General features: G+C 40.5%; 3 protein-coding genes across 4 annotated transcripts; all 3 read right to left on the reverse strand.

The window, feature by feature from the left end:
* Positions 1–264: 264 nt before the first annotated feature.
* On the reverse strand, positions 265–13,942 carry arhgdia (Rho GDP dissociation inhibitor (GDI) alpha). 2 transcript variants are annotated; one of them, XM_034143037.1, is made up of 6 exons: positions 13,840–13,942; positions 6,722–6,917; positions 4,092–4,175; positions 2,796–2,872; positions 2,604–2,667; positions 265–1,820 (listed from the first exon to the last, which is right to left on the reverse strand). In XM_034143037.1, exons 2-6 carry the CDS (start codon positions 6,909–6,911, stop codon positions 1,618–1,620), a joined length of 618 nt encoding a protein of 205 aa, XP_033998928.1. In that variant the 5' UTR covers positions 6,912–6,917; positions 13,840–13,942; the 3' UTR covers positions 265–1,617. The 2 variants fall into 2 exon arrangements, with proteins under 2 accessions (XP_033998928.1, XP_033998929.1); XM_034143038.1 differs by lacking the exon at positions 13,840–13,942 and adding an exon at positions 8,569–8,668.
* A 1,615-nt stretch (positions 13,943–15,557) lies between these two features.
* alyref (Aly/REF export factor) lies at positions 15,558–18,502 on the reverse strand. Its single transcript, XM_034143039.1, has 6 exons — positions 18,135–18,502; positions 16,649–16,807; positions 16,421–16,568; positions 16,211–16,274; positions 15,948–16,134; positions 15,558–15,856 (listed from the first exon to the last, which is right to left on the reverse strand). Exons 1-6 carry the CDS (start codon positions 18,396–18,398, stop codon positions 15,842–15,844), a joined length of 837 nt encoding a protein of 278 aa, XP_033998930.1. The 5' UTR covers positions 18,399–18,502; the 3' UTR covers positions 15,558–15,841.
* A 623-nt stretch (positions 18,503–19,125) lies between these two features.
* mcrip1 (MAPK regulated corepressor interacting protein 1) lies at positions 19,126–23,064 on the reverse strand. The gene is made up of 5 exons (XM_034143040.1): positions 22,969–23,064; positions 21,857–21,948; positions 21,527–21,645; positions 20,425–20,529; positions 19,126–19,885 (listed from the first exon to the last, which is right to left on the reverse strand). The coding sequence occupies exons 2-5, from the start codon at positions 21,862–21,864 to the stop codon at positions 19,821–19,823; spliced, it is 297 nt and encodes a 98-aa protein (XP_033998931.1). The 5' UTR covers positions 21,865–21,948; positions 22,969–23,064; the 3' UTR covers positions 19,126–19,820.
* Between the last annotated feature and the right edge of the window lie 647 nt (positions 23,065–23,711).

The following is a 23,711-nucleotide window of genomic DNA, read 5'->3' on the forward strand; positions in this document are numbered from 1 at the left end:
ATGCCAGGAAGTATTCTTGACTCGCTTCTGAAGCAAGACGCTCGGCAGACATGTGCTACCAAGCAAGCGTACTCGCGATTGAGAAACACCCACTGTATATGATAAGACATGTCCCGCCCCTTGGCCTAAGTGGTTGACCAATCACAACAGAGCTTTTTTTAACATTAAAGCATGCACACAATACAAATATGAACCTGAAATGAGCATAAAAAGGCCCCTTTAAGTCCTAGTGCAGGTTGAATAAAACAACAGGACACATGCAGGCCCAGTCTGAACACTTTAATGTGAACACAGGATATCAGTAAACTGTAGGTAATACAAGAATCACACATTGAGTAAAACCCAACCTACAGAGACAAACATCAGTCTGTGACACAAGCGCCTAATGAAGCAGTGGATACAGACTTCATTTCCATACTTCTGGAGTGTATAAAAAAAAGAATAACAATTTATATACGTCTGGTTGGGGACTGATGTCTCTACACTGGTTCAGAAGTCAATTACAGACAACGTTTCACCTCCTTGATGTCGAGCACAGAGTGCCGTCGTCAGCAGGAGCAGCATGTGGTTGTAAGAGAGGCACAGTCAGCGGTGGTCATTTTAAACTCGAGTAATACAGGATGAGTGGTTTTACAGTCCTTGGACACGTTGGAAGAATATGGCCAACGGGACTAGAAAAGGACACTGGGTGGTAAAAAGCCATTAGTACAACCTGGACTCATCCTTACAGCTGTTGTCAATGATCGAAAAAAAAAAGTTAATTCAACACTGTCAAGAAAAGGATGTTTGTAAATCAAGCTAACATGATGGACGCTAACACAATGGCTTTTTACAAATCGTCATACCTGAATTAAAAGATGTTAAATTCCCTGTCCATGTGGTGTTAGGATGTATCACATTATGTATATATCAGAAGGCAAATGGCTCATTTAGGTAGTCTATTTCTTCCAATGGGTTATGTTAAGGCCACATGGCTGCTAAAAAGAACTGACAATATACCCTGATCAGGAGAGGAAGACCTACAGCGAGGGGTCACAGCGGGTCAGGGGTCAATTAGTTTCAGACTAAATCATTTGAAAAAGAGGTGGCCTGAATCCCAAATAATTTTGCGGGACCCTGATACGAATAATCTGCTCAGAGGCTTTCGGAGGTCCAAGAGTGGTTTCCAGCTATGATTTCTCAAATACAGCTTGATCTTCCTGTACGATGCTATTCAAGGCAGATCACGGTATTCATAGAAAAAAAACAATCCGGCAGTAGATAAGAATGAAAGAGAGGGTACAGGGGGGGGGGGATCACTTTCAGCAGTTAACAAGACTATATTTTTTTACTTATTTTTTTCTTTTATAAACAAACTGAGAAATCTGGATGGTGCACATCGTTTGCTTTCTCCTTTTGTATAGTTTAGCAGAAAGGTGCAAATGAATGAAAGCGCTAGGATGGAAGGAGCTGATTGGAATTTAGAAAAACTGTAAAGAGCGGGGGGGGGGGGGGGGGGGGGGGGGGTTGTCGATGGACGGAGAGCATCTCAAATCAACACGTAAATCCAGACAGATAAAATGGAATGACAGCAAGAAAGGAAAGAGGGACCAAGCGGAGGAAGACGTGGAGGGCGAGTCATTCGGTCCAGTCTTTCTTGATCGCGATGCACCACTCCCAGGAGAGGTGGTCGTGCTTGTCGTCGTCGGTGAACTTGGACTTGATGGTGTAGGTGCCGCGGGCGATCATCCCTTTGGGGGCGTCCTCCATGGGGGTGACGTACGTGTACTCCTCAGAGGGTCTCGGGCCATAGCTGCCCACCATGTAGTCAGACTTCTCAACTGCACATTGGAGAGAGTGAGAAAAAAGGGTTTCAACACATTTCTTAAAACAAAGCCTTAGTTTTTAGACCATTAAACAGAACGTGTATATTGATTTTACACCGGAAGGAATGCCAAAAAATGTGCCACAACTTGCTTTACAGAGAATAAGTAAAGCAAACAATCACCACTACAGCTGTAATGATTAGTAGACTTATCCATAAACAGAAAAACTCTGCTAATATCTGGAAATTGATTGATTTTTAAAGTAACACTTTTTTTTGCCTCTCAAATATGGAGACTTACTAATTTTCTCTGTAGTAAACTCAAAACATATCTGGGTTTTGAATCGACAAGTCACACATTTCACCTTCTGTAGGGGGGCATTTTTTAGACCAAAAGGTTAATTTCTTGATTTAGAAAAATAATCTGCAGATGAATCAACAAGAGAAATGTTACTTGAAGCCTTCATCTCCACAAACTAAACACATACAGTTATTCCAACAAGAAAGCCAGTTCCTTTTGAAGATTTTTAACCTCGGGTTGTACAAATGAAATCTGTAATTGTGGTAAAATACGCTTGAAGCTAAACTAACCGACTGCTGGGTTAAGCTTTATATTTAATCTGCTGCCTTCAATGATGAATGACCCCGATCTCTTCATTAAAGTCTTAAAAAGAAAGCAAATAGCATTTCCTTAAAATGTTGAATTGATCCTTTAAGTCTTGGTGCTGTTTTAGATAAGATTTTAATTTGCAATATACTTGAGGATTTGCAGCTGTTAAATAAAATGAGGTGTTCTTACCCTTAATTCCTCCCCGGAATGACTGCTGAGTGTACTTCATGCCGGACACAATATCCTTGTTGACCTGCAAAGGGAGACATCGTCACATCCTGCTCGAACGCTTCATAACAAAGATGGCTTCATAACACCAATACTGCTACGTTACTGCAACAGTTTGACTCAACAAACAGAGAGGAATCCAGAGCCCCTCACCTTGAAGTTGATCTGTATTCTATATTCCACCCCTTCCTTGAGAACAAATGGGCTCTTCTTGAATTTAGTCAGGTCTCCTAAAAGGGAAAACAACACAAACAGAAAGGTCAAAAGGTGGAACGAAGCTGTTGCTCAAAGCGGTGAAGCGCTCATCCACCACTTGGACTCTGCAAGTCCCTGCCTGCAATCAACATGTCGTTATGTCCTTGGGCAAGATGCTTAACCCCAGGTTGTGTGTGTGTGTGTGTGTGTGTGTGTGTGTGTGTGTGTGTCTTTCCCCAAGCACTTGGTATGGCAGCCTCTGCCTCTGTATGAATGTTTTGGTATCAGAATACCTTTATCCGTCCCACAGAGGGGAAATTGTTACTCAAGAAGCATTCATAAGAAAAAGTATTTAAGATAAAAACTAGAAATTACATAATTTACAAGATACACAGTACCAGTTTAGCGACATAGCAGCCAGGCATCAGTGAATGCTGACTTGTATGCAAGTGCTTTGAGTGGTCGCAAAGACTGGAAAGGCGCTATTTAAAAAAAGTATACATTTCAGTGCCGAGATATATAACTAAGGATCAGTTTGGCACAACATGCTTTTACACAGTCTAAAACATACAAAAAGGTTACAAAAAGAGGGGGTTTTATGATTAGGATTGAACTCACAAAGATATAAAATAACTATTTAAGGGTGTGCTGAAGACTTTCCTAAAGCCTATAGTTAGAGCTGGTTGTTCTATTGTTTTTTTATCCAATTGTATTTTTATTTTACATTCTATGTTGTCCTTTTATTATATTCTCTTTTTAGCACTGTCATTCATGTTTGTTTATCTGTACTGAGACAAATGTGTTTTGTGATATTGGGCTACATAAATAACATTGGATTGTTATGATTTTTTTTTTTTTAACCTATAGAAAAGGGAATTTAATTCTCAAAAGCAAAGTGGAGTTGTATTGTGATTTTCAGCCCTCTGCAGTAACACCAGTGACCAGCAGGGGGCGCAGTGACCCTGGCTCTGCTGTGGTTCATTGTGAGGACTGGCAGGAGCACCAGGACATGGCTCATTAACCCACTTCCCAAGGAATCATATCATTACTAATTAGTGGAGTAATGACCCAGCAGGTCATTTGGTCTATATCTGCACACAAAGGTGGGAGTGATTACTCTCCATAATTAATGTTACTATGAGATACTACTCTCCCAGGAAAGAGAGTTGCTGTCCATTCAGAAAACAGACAACAATAATCACTCTGCTGTTGGGATTTGTCTGGATCTCAAACTGCCGTGTCTGCTGTACTCACCCGTCAGGTCGAGCACCAGAGGGTGAGGGGCCGTTTCACACTTCAGAGTCATCCCTATCACCTGCACGTTGGGGGCCGTGGGGTCTGAGAGAGAGAAAAGTATCCAACATTATGATCAGACAGAGACATTCACATTGTTTTCAAATAGAAGTATCTTGCTTACTTCACCCTTCTTTGAGTTGTTTTGCTTTCAAACATTGAATAGGTAATGCCAGTTTCATAAATATAGTAAATAACGCGCAAGGGAGAATTTAGAATAGTTTTTAAATATGTGAACACATTATAATCTGTACATTCGCTTCTAGCAACAAAACACTTAAGTGCTTTCCTCCTCTCGGCCTTGTCCTTACTCTCCCACTGCTACAATCATAGTAACAGTTGAACAGTGGAGGTGAAAAGACATTCCTGTAACTAAATACACTTTTTGCAACTCCGAAACATTCTGAAAACGGACAATCTAGAAAACCGCGTTGATTTTCAAATTCACTCATTTTATAGTGTTTCTTTTCTTATTAAAAGGATAATCTACTCATCCCAAAATCAAATTTAGCGACATACTGATACTGAGTAACTGATCCACAACCACACCGAACATCATGTTGTATGAAGAAAGTAAGACTAATTTGGAGTGGATTTTGTTTTGGTTTAACAACAGCCACAGTACTCAAATGAATGAACCTTGACCAAATGTCTGTCTGAATAAAAGTACTCTAATATATAATAGCACAGGTATGAATCCGTTCCATTATTTGGTCCATTTTCAAAGAGATAGTCTGGATTGTTTAAAGTGTGGTTGTATGGTGCTTATCTAGAAATCAGTGTGTTTACCTACAGTAGATTTCGGTTTGGAGAAGCAGCCAGAAGTTAAGTCAACGATTAGTTTTGATCCACCTTCTTTAAGTGACACAATACCACAAACAAACTAACCACGGGAGGCAGCGGTAAACCAGCAACCCACGTGTTGTAGTAATACACCGACTATGGATAAGTTCTTCATAAATCCCCACTTCAAACTATCTAAACTATCCCTTCTACAGTTTCCAATCCTCAGGTTAGCAGGATTGTTGTCACAACAAATAATGGAGGTTGGATTCCCCGCTCTATTGGTACTGCAAACACTCAGAAGCAGCTGCTGTGGTCATGTATGGATACACTTAACAGTGCTTTGAAGACAAATGCTACCATAAAAGTACATTTTCAGGTTTGCCTCAGATGGCTGTATCGGGGAAACAACTGAAAGATCTGAATTGTGCATATTGATAAGTAACATTTGCAAATAAGAATAAAAAATACATTATATTTGGATGCGCCAAATACAATAAAAACTGCCAAATGTGATGAAAAGACAAGCAGGGCAAACATCAAATATTTAGACCTACTCAGGGGTTTGTCTAGAAACATTTAGTATGAGGTCAATAACGGTCAAAATTACGACCCCGGCACTTTCCAGCGGAAATAATGCATTAGAGCGAAGGGGAAAACAATAGTTTCTTCATGCCTGCTGCTGAATTAATACTTAATAAATGTTGACAAGTAATACACTTTTGTTTGATCTATCATTTTTTTTATATTAGATATTACACCTACTCTCATGTAACAATTGTTTTATTTATTGTATTGCTTGCATGAGCAACACACACCAACTGGAAAAACTAGATAGAATATACTTGTCTTCTCTATAGTACTTACCACCTCTTGCTCTTGCCCTGCTCTTGTATGTGCCAGTTGAGCTGGTTCTTCCACCAGCTCAACTCTCTGTCCCTCATGATGAACGCAGGCTGGCTGTATATCTGAACTCAGACTCGCGCCCTCATCATTCTCTTCATCATCTTGCACTTCTAAGCTGCTGATAGTGCTAGTAGCAAAAAGGTCTGTCCATTTGCGACATTTAGATGCTTCACCTGCTAGTGACTTCACCTTTTTTTCCTCTAGCCTTATCGGCTCCACCCTTTTCTTTTCCTTTTCTTTGATTTGTATCCATGTTTTTTCATTCTACCTGTCTGCCGTCTAATCCCTTCTCTTCGTATGATACACCAATGTATTCAGCTCTCTGACCGGTCTTTTTTCTTCTTCGTGTGTGATTATTTGACAGATAAGAACCACACAACTGCATTAGCGGCCGCTGTCGCCCTCTGTCGGCCGTCAGCGCAACTTAAATGATGACGTTAAACTATTTGTTTTTTTAAAAAGGGCCGTGCCGGCCGTCAACGACCCGTTCTGTGGTTCTCCAGATTCTACAGATGGCCAGTCCGCCCCTGCGCAGCACCCATTACCTGGTTTAGACAAAACCCTGCTACTTATGTTTAGGAAGGATAGATCTGTTGTCAGTCCATATATTTATTTATATATTATGAAAATACGCAGTTCTTTTTTTCACTGTACAGTAATACATTTTACCTTCTGTTTTTATCTTACTCCAATTAAAATGTATACAGTTGACTTATTTCTGCATCTTACTTGTCCATTCTCTTACACAATCTTATTTCCATTTCTTCTTATTCTTGAGTATTAAGTGTATTGTCGTGTAGGAGGAGCCTGGGTCTTAAGATGTTCATTGCCAAAACTACACGGTAGCTTTTGTGCATATGACAATCGAGCGTTTGAATTTGATTTGGACATCAATCACTAACCTGCCACACAGGCCACGTTGCCCAGCAGGGTCTCCTTGTACTTGCGCAGGCTCTCGTCATCCTGGTCCAGCTCCTGGATCTCCTGTAGGCTCTTCGCGGCGGGGGGTTTGTAGTTGAGAGGGTTCTCCGGCTCGTCATTGGCTGCTGCAAGCGCCTCCAGCTGCTCGGGTGTGGGTTCCTGCTCTGCCATGGTGTGCTAGAGTTAGAAAAAAGTGACACAAAAAGGTTAGAGGACAAGAAACAAACAGCTCTGTCGACACAGTGCGACGCATTTAAAGATGACATTCCCCAGACCTTGCAGTGAATAGCTCCGAGCACAGATAACGGGCTCACTTGAGGACAGGGACAGTAAAACACTCTCTCTGTGGGGATCATTCAATTCTTGGCAAAAGACGAGGAATTTTAGAAGTTAGGGTTAGGTTTTTTTTTTTTGTGTATTCTTAGACTATCAAACACTGGAAGAGACAAGAGTCAGGACATCTGGCTGTGGAGCAGTTTTCTCTGGGGCCACGGCGGCGACACAGAGCAGAGGTCAGGGGTCAACAAGAAGCTGATGATTATCGGAGAGAAACAGCAGTGCCTTAAACACCCAGCTGCACTGACACACAGTCACTGCTGATTAGAAGTGAGGACGCTGATCCTGAGCAGGGAACGGCACGATGACACAGTGAGATCATCTTCATTCCTCAGAGAACATACAAGGGCCGTAGTTGCTCATAAAATGCAATGCGAGGAGAACAAAGTAGTCATTTATGAATTACATCTGGTGCACACATGCTGATCAACACCTGGTGCTTTTCATAGAGCTTGTTCCGTGTGGTCTGTTCTTCCTAAACAACTGACGTCACACACACACACAAATACACACATCAGCCGAATGCTGTTTGAGAGGTTTTCATAGCAGCTTGTTAAATGCAAAGTATGTGCTGATTTCCTGATTTACACAATAAATGTGTTTTTAGGAGAACTGATACTACTCAGTAATACCAAACATAGCACAGCTAACTGTTTGTTCAGTCATAGTTCAATCATTTAAAGCTGCCATTTTGTGTTGTTTATTATTTGTATTTCCCTCAGCCAACCTGAAACTACGCCCTCATATTTCTCGTTCTAGATGTTTTCGGCATTTGCACGTTGAAAGAACTGCACTTCCTGTATTTGAGTGATTTCAACCGCGCAGGAACCAAAGCTGTCAAACTGTTGAAGAGGATTTATCGCTTTGATAAAGTAAAACTGCGCCCTTAAGCTGTGTTAAAAGAGCTAAATCAGACCCAAAGAGATTATGCTTTAATTTCAAGGATCAGAACAAATCTGTGTAGAGAAAAAAACAACTACGAGAACATTTAACAGGAAGACCTGAGGCAATAAACAAACTGCTTCTCCATTTAAGCCTGATCAAATTCCTTCTTTGTGTAGATAATCCCTTAATGCGTGTTGGCTCCGTTTCATTTACTGTTAGCAAATCAGTGCTAACCTGCGAGTTTAAAAGGTCATCATGAATCAACACAGGCGAGCTAACAAATCAAACCAAGTCAAACACAAGCGTCACAGGCTGGATCCTCTGAGTAAAAGCTCACCATTTACAACCCAAGGAAATACAACAATCACACAATGGCAGACACTCCGCACAAAAACTGGTTTGTCGCTCTGCCTGTTTATCCAACACTCTGCTATATGCCAAGCAGGAAGTGAGAACGCGGCACCGTTTTTTCCAAATGGGGCCTCAGTGCTCCCATAAAAAACCACTCATTCCTTCCCTGCCAATAGCTGCTCAGCTGTGTGAGTGTTTCTGCTCAGAGGCTCCTTGTTGCACAGAGTGAGAAAGACAGGAAAATAAGAGCAGATACCACAGCGATGATGTTAGATCCCTCTTCGACGAGCAGGTTGTTTGTCTCACTTCCTGTACTCTCCTACAGTATGTTGCACTCAGACTGAGGTCTACCAAGCTGTCAGCGGAGGAAGTGATGGGTCATTCTAGTTGTATAAGAAAAAGGGCTGCACTATAGGAGGCTTCTGCAGAGGATACATTAAATAACCAATTAATCATTTATGAAAATAGTTTTTAGTTTTGGCTGGTTCATAGTCCTATGTCTTTTTTATACTTTTTAAAATGTCAAAGTGGAACAGCTCTTAATGTTAACAACATTTCAAAAGGTTTTTCAAAAAAGACATGTTATTTCTGAAGCAAAATGTAAAATACTAGTACAGTTCCAGTATCATTTTTAGATTTCAATGATTGTCTTGTTACTATTATATAAAAAAATCGAGGCAAGATCGGGTTGCAGTGACAAAGCGGTTTTAAGATCCCAAAAAATATGAATGAAGCTAGTGGAGCACGCTAACCAACGGGGGGAGTGAGGGCGCTAGTGGAGCCTCGCAGCAGAGTTACTGCGGAGCGCGATAGCAGAGCGAACAGGTACAGGGGGGTTAGTTAATCGATCGCAGATGGCGTCGTGCTCCCGGACGGATAAATAAAGATGAAACCTAAAATGGGTCGCGAAATATACTTTGGCGGCCGTTAATATACCTGGGCGGCCCGTCCAAGTAAAGTCTATGTGTGGGAAACCCTGCCCTATACATTGCAGATCTACATTTTATGAAATTATTTCGGATTACTATCATTTTGTTAATTCAAGCTGCATGATGGTCCTTTTTACACTGTTGACACAGAGTTACCAAAAAACCACAAAGACATTATCAGTGAATTGAGTCATGTTTGCCCACAGACACATTGCTCAAAGATGCTATCTTAATAGAGCATGACATTTTTCCTTAAAATGATTGCCCATGCACCGAGTAAAATGGATTAGGTTCAAACATGGCTGACCCTGTGTCTAACAGGCTACTTAAGAGAGGCACTGTCATGCTTCAGCCTGCTGTGAGACACACAGGTCAAGAGATCACGTACACTCAGTGCACCTCAGAGTCCTAACCTACACACACAGGCCTGCATGCCGTGAAGGAGGATAATCTGTTACTTCGTCAAAGCTAAGCAGCACCGTTTGACAAACACACTGGGTTTGGCAGCAATTGAAGACTTCAGATTAGGTCTGTTCCTTAGCAACACCGCAGAGCAGTGCGATTAAGTGGGATTACAGCTAACGAGGCATTCAGGGACAGGAGATGAAAGTGTTCGGAGGTGCCACTGGTGAAACATCAAGAGGATGCTCTTTGACAGGAGAGCCATTAGTGTCCAATGCTACTGAAGATAGTAGATAAACAAGCTCAGTGGAAACCAGGAAATCCCACCGGGATCATACGGTGTGTGTGTGTGTGTGTGTGTGTGTGTGTGTGTGCGTGTGTGTGCAGAGGCTTTACTGCCATGTAAAGACAGGTTTAAAAAGAGCCTTCATTAAGATTTTGGAATGGAAAGTAAAATCATCTTTAATAAATGGAATAACTAAAAATAATTAAAATATTATAATTTAAAAAAAGCTGCACGCCAAAGTTAATTTAGAATTTGATTATTTAGGTTGTGAACAACAAGTTATTCAGTACAACTCTTATATTACATTTGATTACATATTGCCTAACTTATGGTTCTTCACAGAGGAACACATGAGGAAGAGGAACAATGAGGGAAAGGTGATAACGCAGCAGGCATACAGCAACCAGACATTAGAAAAACATGAGCAGGAGCTTTGAAGTGTGGGCATGGTAGAGCCACCTTTACTGATCATGTGAAAGGTAGAAGTCTTACAGCTGAAAATGTATACTATGAAGTACTGTCCCTAAGAACACATCAGGAATTTATCTCAGAGACAACAAGATATGCATATTCACTTTATATCAAGTAACTCCGAATAACAACCTTTGTAAAAGTGACCTTTAGCTCTTGGCTTCCCTCCCTATTGAAGATGTCACCGACAGATCTATGGCTGCTTTGATCTCTGTTTGTCTCTTTCATGCAACACCCAGTCTGCAGGAGACCTTAGCATTCACCCCTTACCCACACTATTCCCCTTTAAAAAAAAGCTAACAAGTACAGACGAAACACTTCTTTCAAGTTTTAAGCTCAACTGCAAATTGAAATGTTGAAATGAGTACATCCTTCTGCAACGCGTTTCCTGTTCAAAAACATTTAGCATGCATACAATTGAATAGAATATAATGTATCAGCGTTCTCTTGTAATTAAACATATTTAAAGAGCGCGCTTGTAGACATGTCTTTAATGTATTGCCTGTCCATTAAGATTTCAAAGTTCATAAAATGGAGCTGTAATAGCACTATTTAAATGGAAATAATTCAATACATGTCTTCACCAATACAATATGAACCCTTATTACCAAAGTTGTTATTGTGGATACTGTTATGGCTTTACACTTAATGATATAGTGACAATTATTATCTGTAGCATATTATCTGCCTTGCATGTCAGACTGCCACTAGGCCTCTTTGTCTCTCAAGAAGCGACTGTTAACTTCCTTTTTCCGGGCGAGATGATTCATATCCTCTTGTGCGCTAAACCACACAGTGCAAATCTGAAGCACAGATCATCTTCTTATATTGAGCTTTCCCCAACTTAAGTTGTTGTTAAAATGGTGCAATGATAGATCATGCTGGGTCATACCAAATTGAGGACGTGGAGTCAGTCGAACTAAAGCTTTGAGGAAGTGTTGCACTAAGAGCTGTCAGAGCTGATGCAATGCAGAGGAAGCCAGAAACAACATAAATAGGTGGGGTAAGAGTAAAACAGCTAAACATTAGATAAGCTACAGAATAGCCAACTTGTAACAAGCTTATGATACAAAAAAAGGTTAGCCAAAGAGTCATTTAAAAAAAGATAACAGTGAAGTGGGTGTCCATAGCAGAAATTCAGTAAAGAGGACTAATCTGATTACAAAGGAATTAGCCACAGAGAGAAGCGGCTGAAAGAAACAAAACATTACTCCATCCCAGGAAGAACAAGAACAAATAGGAAGCTTTAAAAATAGCCGGTGAGAAATCCCTGCCGGCACTAGCAGGAAGCTGCCAGTGAATGGGATAGCCAAGGTGCCAGCGGAAAGGTCAGGGCTTATTCCCAGATTCGGGTCTGCCTCCCAGGGCAACCGCCTCAGAGGGGGTGACGTACCCTCCACAATGAAGAAATACAGCTGTATAATGGCTCCCTTCAAGGATGGCAACAACCTGATACAGGTGGTTTTAAAGCATCCTAATTCAACCATTTGAGTGCTTGAAAGGCAGGTGAAAAATAAAAGATGCATGTACTTCAACATTTCCCGGAATTGAAGCCCCTTGTTTCTGGGAAGATCTGCTACTGAAGGCCGCTGTTTAGGTAAGGGAGGTCATGTCCTGGCTGAGGAGGACCACACAATGCGAGAAAGAAGTGGTCTGTGTAGAGGAGGGGGGCCGGCTAGCATCCCTGCACATATTCCCCTGTGACATTGAGCTAAAACAGAAGAGGCCACTGACCAGATCTCCATGGTCGGCTTAGAAAGGTCCCTATATTTCACAAGGCGTGGGAAAAAATGCATTTAGAAAATAATTAACTGTGTTTTGGTCCCCACAATACTACATTAATGAATACAACAAATAAATGGTATACTTAGAACCAATATCCAGGTCAGTATTTGTCACTTAAGCACGAAAAACAGGGTGCGCATAGCTTCCCTATCTAAATGTGAGCGAATAGTGATTTATTATGCAACATTTTAAAGTTCAGGCCTGTGGTTTTTGACCCTTGCACTCATTACTGTGAGCTGCTTGGACAAGTATGAAGCATATTTCCCATTACATAAAAAAATCAGGGAAGTATCTTCAAAGAAAAAGCTACGTGATTAATGTTTAGAAGTTCCCATCAGCAAAAACACGTCGGTTTGCTACCCTGGCTCCAAAATGGTGGAATGAGCTCCCCATTGATCAGGACGGCAGAAAGCTTACACATCTTCCGGCGCAGACTAAACACTCATCTCTTTCGACTCCACTTCGAGCAATACAATTACTAACAAAGCACTTATATACTAATAAAGGACTGGCTTATCTAAAGCCAGTTGAGTAACACTTGAAATGTTTTGGCTCTATGAAACCTGATGTACTTATATGATTCTGTTTTCTTTAAGTTTGTATCTTCTTGGTCGAATGCACTTATTGTAAGTCGCTTTGGATAAAAGCGTCAGCTAAATGCAATGTAATGTAATGTAAAAGTTATTTTAAAGCTACCTAAGTTGGGCCCACTCAGGATGAACCAGGCTAAACCAGGCTAAACCATCAACATATAAACTGCAATATTAGAACCTGTCCTCTCTGCAAGGCTTCAAATTCTCAAGTTGAGACAAAGCAACCGAACAAGCAGGACAGGGTATAAGTGTTACCTAAATTCCATAAAAGGAGAGAACATATAGCCTCCAGGCCATTATCCCCCACCCCACACAGGAAGGAAAAGGAGTGTGATCTATTTGAGAAATCACTTATCAGCCATTCAGCTGAGCACACAGCTTTACTATCACACAACAGTACATAAAGGGGACAGACATTTAAAGTGTATTTGATTTCATCTGATGTTATCTAAGTGCACTTAACTATGAAAGCCTTTAAAAAGTCAAAATGGTGGCTGGTTCAAGGTGTGTTAGCCCTTCAAGTCAATTCAAATTAGGAGAGTTTAGTAGCAGGAAGTGGCAGAAAAAGTTCCTCATGAGCCACATGACAGTCGAGTCACTCACGTATTTTAAAGGAGACTAAATTACCCCTTCTGAATAGACTTTTTATTCACTGTTCATTGCACCCCCTCATTAACGGAGTTATTGTGCACAATTAAATCCGATGGATGGTCGTTACCGAACGGCCAACTCAGATCAGGTTCAACACCCGGAAACGAACAACTACCGCCGAATAACTCATGCCTTAACAAATAATTAAATGCCTAGAGTTTGACACACTAATAATACCACTGAAATAAAATACATGTAGATTAAAAAGCCCCGATTGCAGGAAGAAGTTATTTGATAAATTCCTCCTTCATTGGGGTAACGTTAAGTGGCTACTTCCTTAGTAAGTGCCGCAAAACTTGGAAAGTAGTCCAAAGCCCCTCGGAAAAACATGCTTAACGTCCAGAGAGTTATTAAGTCACCCAAAATTAGATTTTTGTAAAGAGTTAAGAAAGTGTTTGGTCCACTCTTACCGTTATACCGCCGGTAGGTCTGTCTCCTGAATGCTGCTGAGAGGGAGCGGAGTGAAGCCGCGGAGAAAACCTGCGCCAAAGGCCGCTGACAGGAGACACTACAACCGGTTTACTGCCTTCAAAATAAAAGCTATTTCACAATCTCTTTTAAGGCAGTGTCAGTATAAAATAATTCAAATGCTTTGTTGTCATATGCACAGTAGCTACAAACAGTGGCAATGAATGAAAAACTCAAGTCCCGAGCTCCTCCAACAATGCAACATAAAATAATAAAACAAAATAAATTATGCAAGAAGAAACAAAGTAGAATAGATTAGATTAAAATGATTATGTTGCGAGACCAATGTGCAAGTAACGCAGATTAAGTTAACTATATAAATATCAGAACAATTAATAAATACAATGAGCTAAATAATGCAGAGAATGTTGTAAGTGACCAACTAATGTAGATGTTTCCAAATGTTTGCATCTTTTGCATTATTTAATGAACATGTTCTTTTCAATAAATCAATCAATGTTTATTTATATAGCCCAATATCACAAATGTTACATTTATTTCAGTGGAATTTACAGTTTGTACAATCTTTTCGGATTTTTGCTTATGCAACAAGCATATTTAAGATAAACAAATTGATTGTTTTATCAGAATTGTTTTAGTTATCAAGCCAAAGACCCCTTTTGACTCTTACAAAGATGTTGAACCGTACACATATTTGATGTACAAGCCAATACACTGGGCATATTTTGCTGTAACATTTTTGTGAATATAATTACAATTATATGTATTTGTAAAATGAAAACTACTTATGTTTTGTTTTCCAGGAACAAAAAAGACAAGATTAGCCACTGGCTTTAATGGTGAAAACCAAACCGGAAACAGTATTTGTTAAATTGAGACTTCAGTTTTTCAAAACGCTTCCGGGAAATATTGTCCCGACGACACGCGTGGGCATGCAGCGCTGTGCTGCATTCACAGATGTTACACTTTGTTCACTCCCAGTTTATGCCTCCCTGCTTAAGCGGCATCCCCTCGTAGCCTCCCTTCAAGCCAATGAAACAGTTATTCATCCAGGAGGCAGTAATCGCATTGATTTCGTATTAAGGAAACTTCAAAAACCTGTAGGCTCCATAACTTTGACTCAACTGTAGACAGCATTTGGATACAGAGCGACATCTAGTGGCTGTTTTGTGGAAATATTTTGCAGCAGTGAGTATTGTTGTGATAAATGCTTAGGCTGCCCAGCTATAAGACAGTTCCCCTTCTGGTCAATGTACGAATGTCACCTCTGGAATTTTTCCATCTTTTCCATTGGTCTAGCAACTAAAATGTGTCTTCAAAGAGCTTTTCTGAAGTGGTTTCTATGATTGCCATAGCTTTGTGGATGAATTACGTGGGTTATTTCCGAATTTCAGTCATTCTATTTCTTCAAGAAAAAGCTGCAAGTGTATTGATTTGAGTAAAATGTCAAGTCATTAGTGTGCTGCAAATGCAAATGTCCAAAACGGAATTGCAGCATACACACTAAATTGGCTTATTCCATATATATTGGAATAAGCCAATCAAATTGAGAGACTGGCTAAGAGAATCCAAAGCTTGAAATTATGCATTATAATTGGAAATCACTTGATTTATACTAATTCAGGATTCATACTGTTGAAATACAAGGTACTAGAGTACATGGACAAATGGCCACAAGAACATTGAAACAGAGACAGTATTTGGTTAATATGCACTGTAGGTTTTATTACAAGTGTCATTAACTACAGGGTAGAGAAAAAAAACTGGGAGAACCCAATCCACATGAACCTACAGACAGAACCATTTTTCATCAGAAAAAAGAAAAGAAATACTGGTAAAAAACACGGAGCATTTAAAAGAGGAGGTTGGAACAATAATTTCAATCACACCAGAAACAACCATGTGTAAAATAATCTGCACATTTGTAACAACCACCCTTCTGTGCAGAGGGGAAGGGATAACAATCCATAGGAGCCATATTGCTTAGCTGGTGTCCATCTGAGAAAACAAAAAAAGGAGGATAATTAGACAGCTGCAAGACGCAATTTGTCAATTGTTGGCAGGTATATTGTTTGACAGCTGAACGTACCCTGGCATTGTAGGCGTCTAACTGGGCGTCAAGCTCCTCTGCTGACAGCTGCTGCTTGGCAGTACCTCCGCGCCCCCCCCGACCTCTTCCTCCACCGCCAGCACCACGTCCGCCTCGGCCTCTCTGCACACCTCTGAAGCCAGCTCCACGATTTCTGTTCATGCCACCTCCACCACCTCTGTTCAGACTGAAAACGAGAGAGCCCATTAAACATCCTGTCCACAATGTTTGAGTGTTGCTTGCAAAAACCTGGCTACACTTACCCCTGCATAGGTCGTCTCTGTTGGTCAATCTGTGATGTGACGAGCTGTATGTTCATAGGCCGTCCTAGAGAGCCAAAGAAGACATGAAGGTCAAAATGTAGGCAGGGAAGTAGTATTGAATTATTCACGTAATCTGCCAGCCAGATAATGTTCTTCAATATATTTTGTAGGCATAATTCAATACAAGGTGAAACAAGATTTGAGGCATACCGTCAAGTGGGATGCCGTTGTACTGTTTCATGGCCTTCAGGGCATCTGCTCTCCTTTCAAAGTGGACATCTGCGGTTCCCAGGCTTCTTCCCGATCGGTCGTAATGAACTGCCGCCTTTTTTAGGGTCCCAAATTCAGCAAAGAGTTCCTGAAACAAATAAAGTCATTGATTAGCAATTCCTTTACCCCACTTTGTAATGAATTCCAAACATGCTTTCATTAAAGTACCTGAATGTCTGCATCCGACACTCCAAAGTCGAGATTGGAGACTAGGAGCTTCCCCCCGGTTTCAACGCCGCCTCCTCCGCCACCTCCAGCGGGGCCGCTGAAGCCAGTGAAGCCGTTGTCAAACATGTCGTGCTGCCACTTATCCGGAAGCTGTTTTGGCTGCAACAGATGAAAGAGAACGAACCTGCTGACTTCAGGATCCCCTTGCCTCTGTCAATCACAGAGTCCACACGGCTGGGTGTTGGGGCAAGCATGGGCTCCACTTCCAACATGGCCAGGGTGCTCAGTTCCCCCAAGAGGATCCCCAAAATGTTCCCTGCCCACCCCATCACAACAAGCAAGTGCATCCAGTATTGACAGGAAGACATATATAGGACAAACAACTTATATGATAGTACAGGTATACAATTTAAACAGTTTTAGTGATGTTTGAGAAAAAACAAAATTTACTCAATGACTACGCCAAAATTGAGCAATACTTATCATCCCAAACACTATACTAACAGTATCTTGCCCACCCCGGCTATCTACCAACATTGCCCATTGTTCTTGCCATCTGTGCCTCCACCAAATGCTCTCCAGACAAGATCCTCGGGTACAAAGGGGGTTGCCATCTGAAGCAGTGTTGCCTCCAGCGCTGAACCGTGTTTCCTGGATCGCCCAAAAGTTCTCTACCAAGCCACGAAAAGGGCTTTCATGAAGGGTAATTGTCCATAAGATGAGTGGATGAGGAAAAACAACTAAATACGGGCCAGCTATGTGAGCGTGGATTATCTGAGCGTCCATTTTGAGACCACGCCATTTTGATTGGGGCTTTGCTAGGCATGTCTAAACACTCATTCACACTTAAGGAGTGAACGTTTGCCTAATGTGAACACTAACAGGGAGGGGTTGAAGTCCACTGATCCATCCACAACAGCAGCCACCCTGGTTGAAAGCCACCAAACAGGCCTTGTTGTGAAAGCAGCCGCTCCCGAACAAAAGGCCGCCTGTCGCTGCACTGGGAAAAGACAAAAACTATGCTCCCAAAGTGGTGGAAAAATCATGTGGGTGGATTTTCTCGATGAAGTAGTTTCCTTTTAGCATCATTGTGACACTTGGTGTGGAAAGCCGTTATTGACAGTTGACTATCTTTAATTAAGGTGCCGGATTCAAAATGGCGTTGTCGAGGCCTTCACGATCCAACTTTAGCTAGTTAGCCGATAGCCGCTCTCTCCAATGGGACTTTTCTTGAAAAATGACGTAACACATATAAGTTGTGGGAGAAGGGACACACTATGTATACAACTTCCAATTAAGCTTAACCGCAAACAACTGAGCTCCGTCGAAGGGAGCTCGGCGGTTATGGCGAACATTGTGTTCGCTTGGCTAGCAAGCTGGCTATGGGGTTAGCTAGCAAGCCTATCGAAGGACAGAAGTTAACCAGGCATTTTCAGGATTGCCGAAGGTTTCTCCTTTTTTGCTCATTCCGCTAATTTTCTCATACCCTGTTGTAAGGCGTTGGTCTGCCTCTAGCACGACTCAGGTTCTGTCGACTCCTCGTGGGTCCGGGTCCGCCGCCTCGGCCTGCAAACGCTGCTCCTCCGCCGCCGCCGCCGCCTCCTCCTCCTCCAAGCCGCCCAGGGCCTGCTGCCCCTCGGCCGCCGCCTGAGCCTCCGCGGCCTCGGCCTCTTCCACCCCGGCCTCCACCTCTCTGCTGCCTGTTCTGCTTGATAATGTCGTCTAATGACATATCCATTTTATCAGCCATTATGCTGCCCCAATAAAGCTAAACTGTTAACGAAATATAAAAAATACGCCCTAGACTGGATTGGTAACTCTCCTTGTTCCTTCACAGCTCAACTGTCTCTGATAAGAAAACAAAGCACTGGCGTTGGTCTGTTTATAGAGGGGCTGGCGCAGTACGTCCTGCACGTAAAGACAACGTCATCACGTAAAACACGTGACCAAGACAGCCACATAACAGCTTTCTAAAAGGTACTGTTTAATTAGCATTAATCAACATGAATGACTGGAGATAGATTTCGTTTTTCTTTACAGATTCAAATCAGAGCTCAAACTATTTGTCGAGTAATTGATTAGTTGATAGACAGTTAATCAATTTACAACCACTTTGATCATCAATTTAAAAAAAAAAGACATTTTTAAAGGTAAAAATGCCAACATTTTTCTGACTCCGGCCTCTTAAATATGAATATGTTATGGTTTTATTAGCCTTATATAACTTAGACAACTAAGACATATTTGGTTCTAAGACATGGTTTACTATTTTCTATTACTAAATGATTGAACAAGAAAATAAGTGATAATGAAAATAATCATTGGCAGCCTTTGTAAACATCACTATATCCAGGATTTGGCACAATTGATTCTCCCAATCTACTGACATTATGATATTCCTCCCAGTATAAGATTCAGGGTAGGTTTTACTTAGTTTCCTTTTTTCATTGTAAATATTTATGTAACACAAGCAGGAGTACTGTAAAAGTCCTTTATTCAACATTTTGTTTCAAGGCTTAGGGGAGGGGGGTTCAACCAAGGGCAGCATACTTGGGGAGGTCTCTACTTAGTAAAGTCCATTTGGGGGAAATAACATTTATAATAAAAACGTTGGCCTTCTACATTGCATTTGGCTTCCAAAACTTGCCCATAAATGGTATATCCAATGTGACCATTTGACTACTTCTACAATTTACTGAACTATCTTCCAAAACGAACCAAAAAAAAGAAAAGAAGTCAGCCCTTTCGTATTTTTCCTCCAAAGTCGTATAAGTAGCAGTATTAAAGAAAACAAGGTTTGTATTTAAGACTGCAGTCATTTGTGTCCTGTGGAGAATGTCGACAGTTTGCACCTCAGCATCAGATGTCAGCAGATTTTGATAAAAGTTTGCATCAGTCCCATCCACATAAAGAATGTACATATCAAGATTTTGTCACTTGAAAAAAACACGAACCGAGGCGAAATAATTTGTGCTCCCTGGAAACCGGTTCTTTTCTTCGTGGTCAGGTGTAGCGGGCAAAGAAAAAGATGGGGGCTGCTGTGGTCCAGAGTTGAGAAATGAGATTGGCATTCTGTGCTAGACTGGCCAACAGGGCTGACTTTCTGGCTGATGGAGGAAAAGTTCTCGAGGAAAATGGGTGGAAAGAAGTGACTGGACCGCCATGGAAAAGACTAGGACTTCTTGGAGTCCTGTGTGTTACGTTTCTTAAGGTCGCTCAGGTCCACTGGCGTGAAAGCTGCAAGAGCAGACAGAAACAAATTGTTAACTGGCCTGTGCCTGAGTAATGTTATCCTTTATTAAAATACATTTCACGTCACTACTAAGTTACACTGTTACTGATGGGAAAATACTGAATGAGCTCATTCAAAAATACAGAAGTGCGCGTGTAAACTGAGGTCCAGGCATATGACAATGTATATGAACGGGTGTTAACCCTCAATGGAGATAAGCGTGATACGCTGTTACAGGCATGTGATAACTATGTGACAATGTTTAGCCTCTGGGGAGATAAGCATGAGACAAGCATGATCATCACTGACGTGGGCCTGAGCTATCTTGAACAAAGCATAGAAAACTGCTTTAAATCAGTATTCTTCAACCTTGTGTCTGTAAAATGCCCTCTCTTGTATAAGTGAGTGATAGAAGCTGTTCGAGGAACTAGTTGAACATATGTCTGTATGTAACTACTTTTTCCATTCTTGCAAGAAACAAAGTGTAACCTGATTATTGATTCACAAGCCGGTGCCTACTGAGATGTTTCTAACAGTTACTTACAATGTAGGTTAGGATTTGGGTTCTTTTCCACATACTCCTGTGGTCCACGGTCATTACGTTCGCTATTTTGTGTTGATCTGATGTCTCGGAGCACACACTGCCAGGCTGTGAAGGAGTAGAGACAACAATACATTTAGGAAATGTTATCCTACCCTGCAGACTTGTAAGTAATGACATGGTAAGAAAGACTGAAGGTTAATAAGATGTTGGACTTAATAAAAGATTACGTAATTATGTATTTATGTATGTGATTTGTTACTTGAAAACTCATTCTAAGAGTGCCTAAATGTCAGTTCTAAGAGTGGGCAAATCAAAATTGGCTGATCTAGTTCTACTTTTTATAATGATTGTTGAAGTGACCAGCAATTGAAAAGCAATCTGATGAATGGTCTCTGGGTATAAACACTACCCTGTCCAAGTACTTAGACCAACCTGTTTTCCTGTGAGTGCATCACTTTTTTATATCTTGGGCATGTGCATGAGGTCTGGTATGCAAGCGTGCACATACATACAACATCATTTTATAATATTCAACTAATCCACATGTTTATTTTCAATGGATTTCAAGGATATATACAATGAGATTTGACTGTTTCTTACCAAATGTAATTGGCGTGACACAATCAAATTAGTAATGAGATTTGGTAGAGAACACGAGAAAACTCCACAGGGAACCTTTGAAATCCACACATTAAAAAAGGTGTGGTTCTTTCTGCATCGCAAACAATTTAAATACATTAATCAAGGAGTATCAGTATCAGTGTTGAGGATGAGAGGGGGTTAGGGTTGTGGCCTCCTGCATTGATGAGGGAAAGCGGTGTTGTAATGCCATTGGTATTTATTGTGTCCGCTCGTTCCATTGGACACATAACCTGTTTTGAAAAATGCTGAGATGAACAAAATGATAAGGAGTGTGTAGACAACCTGAGTTGACCATCACTATACACAGAATCTAAACACACATTATAGTTAGATTGTTTCAATGGGCCTTTATTGAGCTCTTTACACATTGCATTAGTTTATATACTAGTTGTGATAGATCTAATATTCAGTTACTTATACAAATAAATTATTATATGTCAATGTAACAATGCATACTTACTATCATGTATAAAGCGCACATTTTCCTCATGTGCTGGGGTGAAAAGCTCCCCTGTGTTAGTAGGGGATCGGGGGCTCGAGGTCCGCTTGTAACTATTCACCATCCTGGGAGCAGATGAGCTTCACAAACATACAAAAAAATTAAAATATCAGCATTAATAAATCAAATGAGTCTTTAATTGTTTAACTCTGTGTTATTAAATTAAACGTCAGTATAATTTACTTCCGTATCTCAAATCTGAAGCACAAAATATACCCACATTTACATTTCAATACATTTAAATGACCACTATCAATACTGGTCTATTTGTATCTGAGCACTATAACACACCTGGTCATTCTGTTTGCAGTCTGTACTCGCTCCACGCTCCTCTATGGTGAGTGGATTTGAAGAATAAAAGATCAGAAGTCTGCAGCTGAGATCTAAAAACAGTGTCAAGTATTAAATCTCCACATGAGGGTCAGAAAATAACAAATACCTGCTTTATTGCATAGGAAACAAAGATGACATGATTACGGTCTATACGCTTGTTAACAGAATATATGATATCACAGCATTTTGGCCATGTAGGTATGATTGAACTCCTTATTTTTATTCCCACTCACACAGAAAAAAATCTTTACAATTTGTGCCGTAAAGCGTGAAACATGATTCCTCAGAATGTAGCTGGGGATCCTTCATTTACCTCCCCAACAAAGTATATTTTGCATGATTATACAGCTGACTCGTGATTATTACTGAAAATATATTGTGTTATAATTGTGTTGTATCGTTAAAAAGTCTGTGTGAAGGATTCATATCATTTACCACAATGTATAAACACAGGTCTGCATTTAAATAAACACCTAAAAAGTATTATTAACAGTACATTAGTGACACTGCTGGTTAGTCAACAGATGCATCTTCAAGCTACCTACTAGTCACAACCAATAAATATAATCTAAAGAGATCTGATAAGTAATATTAGTAACCATGTGAATTGTGTCAAAGTTTTTAACGTGAACTCATGTTTATATAGACATGGTTTGCTGTGTGTCGGTAAATGAACAAATATGGACGTTAGCAAAGCAAGCGGCTTTTGTTTACGTTTTCACTTATGTTGTGTTAGCATCAGGATAAAAAGCAAAACCCAACACATTAACCACTGCTCCAATTATTGTGATCAAGAATGTTTTACGTCGGTTATAATAATTGGGATTCGTGTTCCCTTATAGCTTTGCCCTTAACAGCTTACTATAGAATTGCTGACACAATACTGTCGGCTAACATTAGCAAGCTAGTTAGCTAGCTAGCCGGACAATTTACATTGTCTTGTCGTAACGTTAGCTTCGATCAGCTAATATTTTCCTGTACCGAAATATGTATGAGAAAAACACGTTGCGTAGATATAACAACCCCCAATATGTAGATTAAAGGACACACTGTTAATATGTTCAACAAACCTTTTTTATAACCCTTGCTTTCGTTTTCTTTATTCAGAGAGTGTGTACGCCGTTAGACCTGGCTAAAACGTTGCCAATGCCAACCAATCATTTCCGGGAAAAGACCAAGGAACACGGAAGTGAAAGCGTTCTCACAATTACAATAAAGTAATGCATAATATACAATTAATGTTTGACAGTCCCTCTCTTTCGGTTGAGGTATTTCTTCGAAAAAGGCTTGTGCACACTAGCCATTTTTCTTTAAAAAAAATCAACTACTACATTAATTTCAGGATGTCAGGAATATCATGATATGAATTTGTTATTATTTAAGTGTTTAGGCAACAGCAGCAGCAGCAGCAGCACTGATTGGTTTGTTGTCAACATTTGTATTAACACTTTTAATGCTTTTATTGCCTCTGTTGATTTTGTGAAATGTTTTAAGGATAGGTATAGATTGTGAGGATACGGAATAGGATTAGGGCCTCATGAGAAAAAACATTTGGGATGTGAACAAAATAAAAAATGATGTTGAGTTCTGACTTTAATCTCAGAACTCACATTTATTTTTTAAACTTTTGGTCAAAAAAATCCAGTGTGGCCCTTATTCTCTTCCGTTTGAGGAAAATAAATATTATAGGAATGGCTTTTTAAAGTTTTTTTTTATTGTATGATGTTCTTGTTGCTATTGTTTTTAGGAATTCTGTGACTAATAATGTTTCACACACAAATAGGAGGGCTGAAAATACATGGTGGTTGCAATC

This window comes from Trematomus bernacchii, unplaced genomic scaffold (assembly GCF_902827165.1).
Source record: "Trematomus bernacchii unplaced genomic scaffold, fTreBer1.1, whole genome shotgun sequence".
NCBI lineage: Eukaryota > Metazoa > Chordata > Actinopteri > Perciformes > Nototheniidae > Trematomus > Trematomus bernacchii.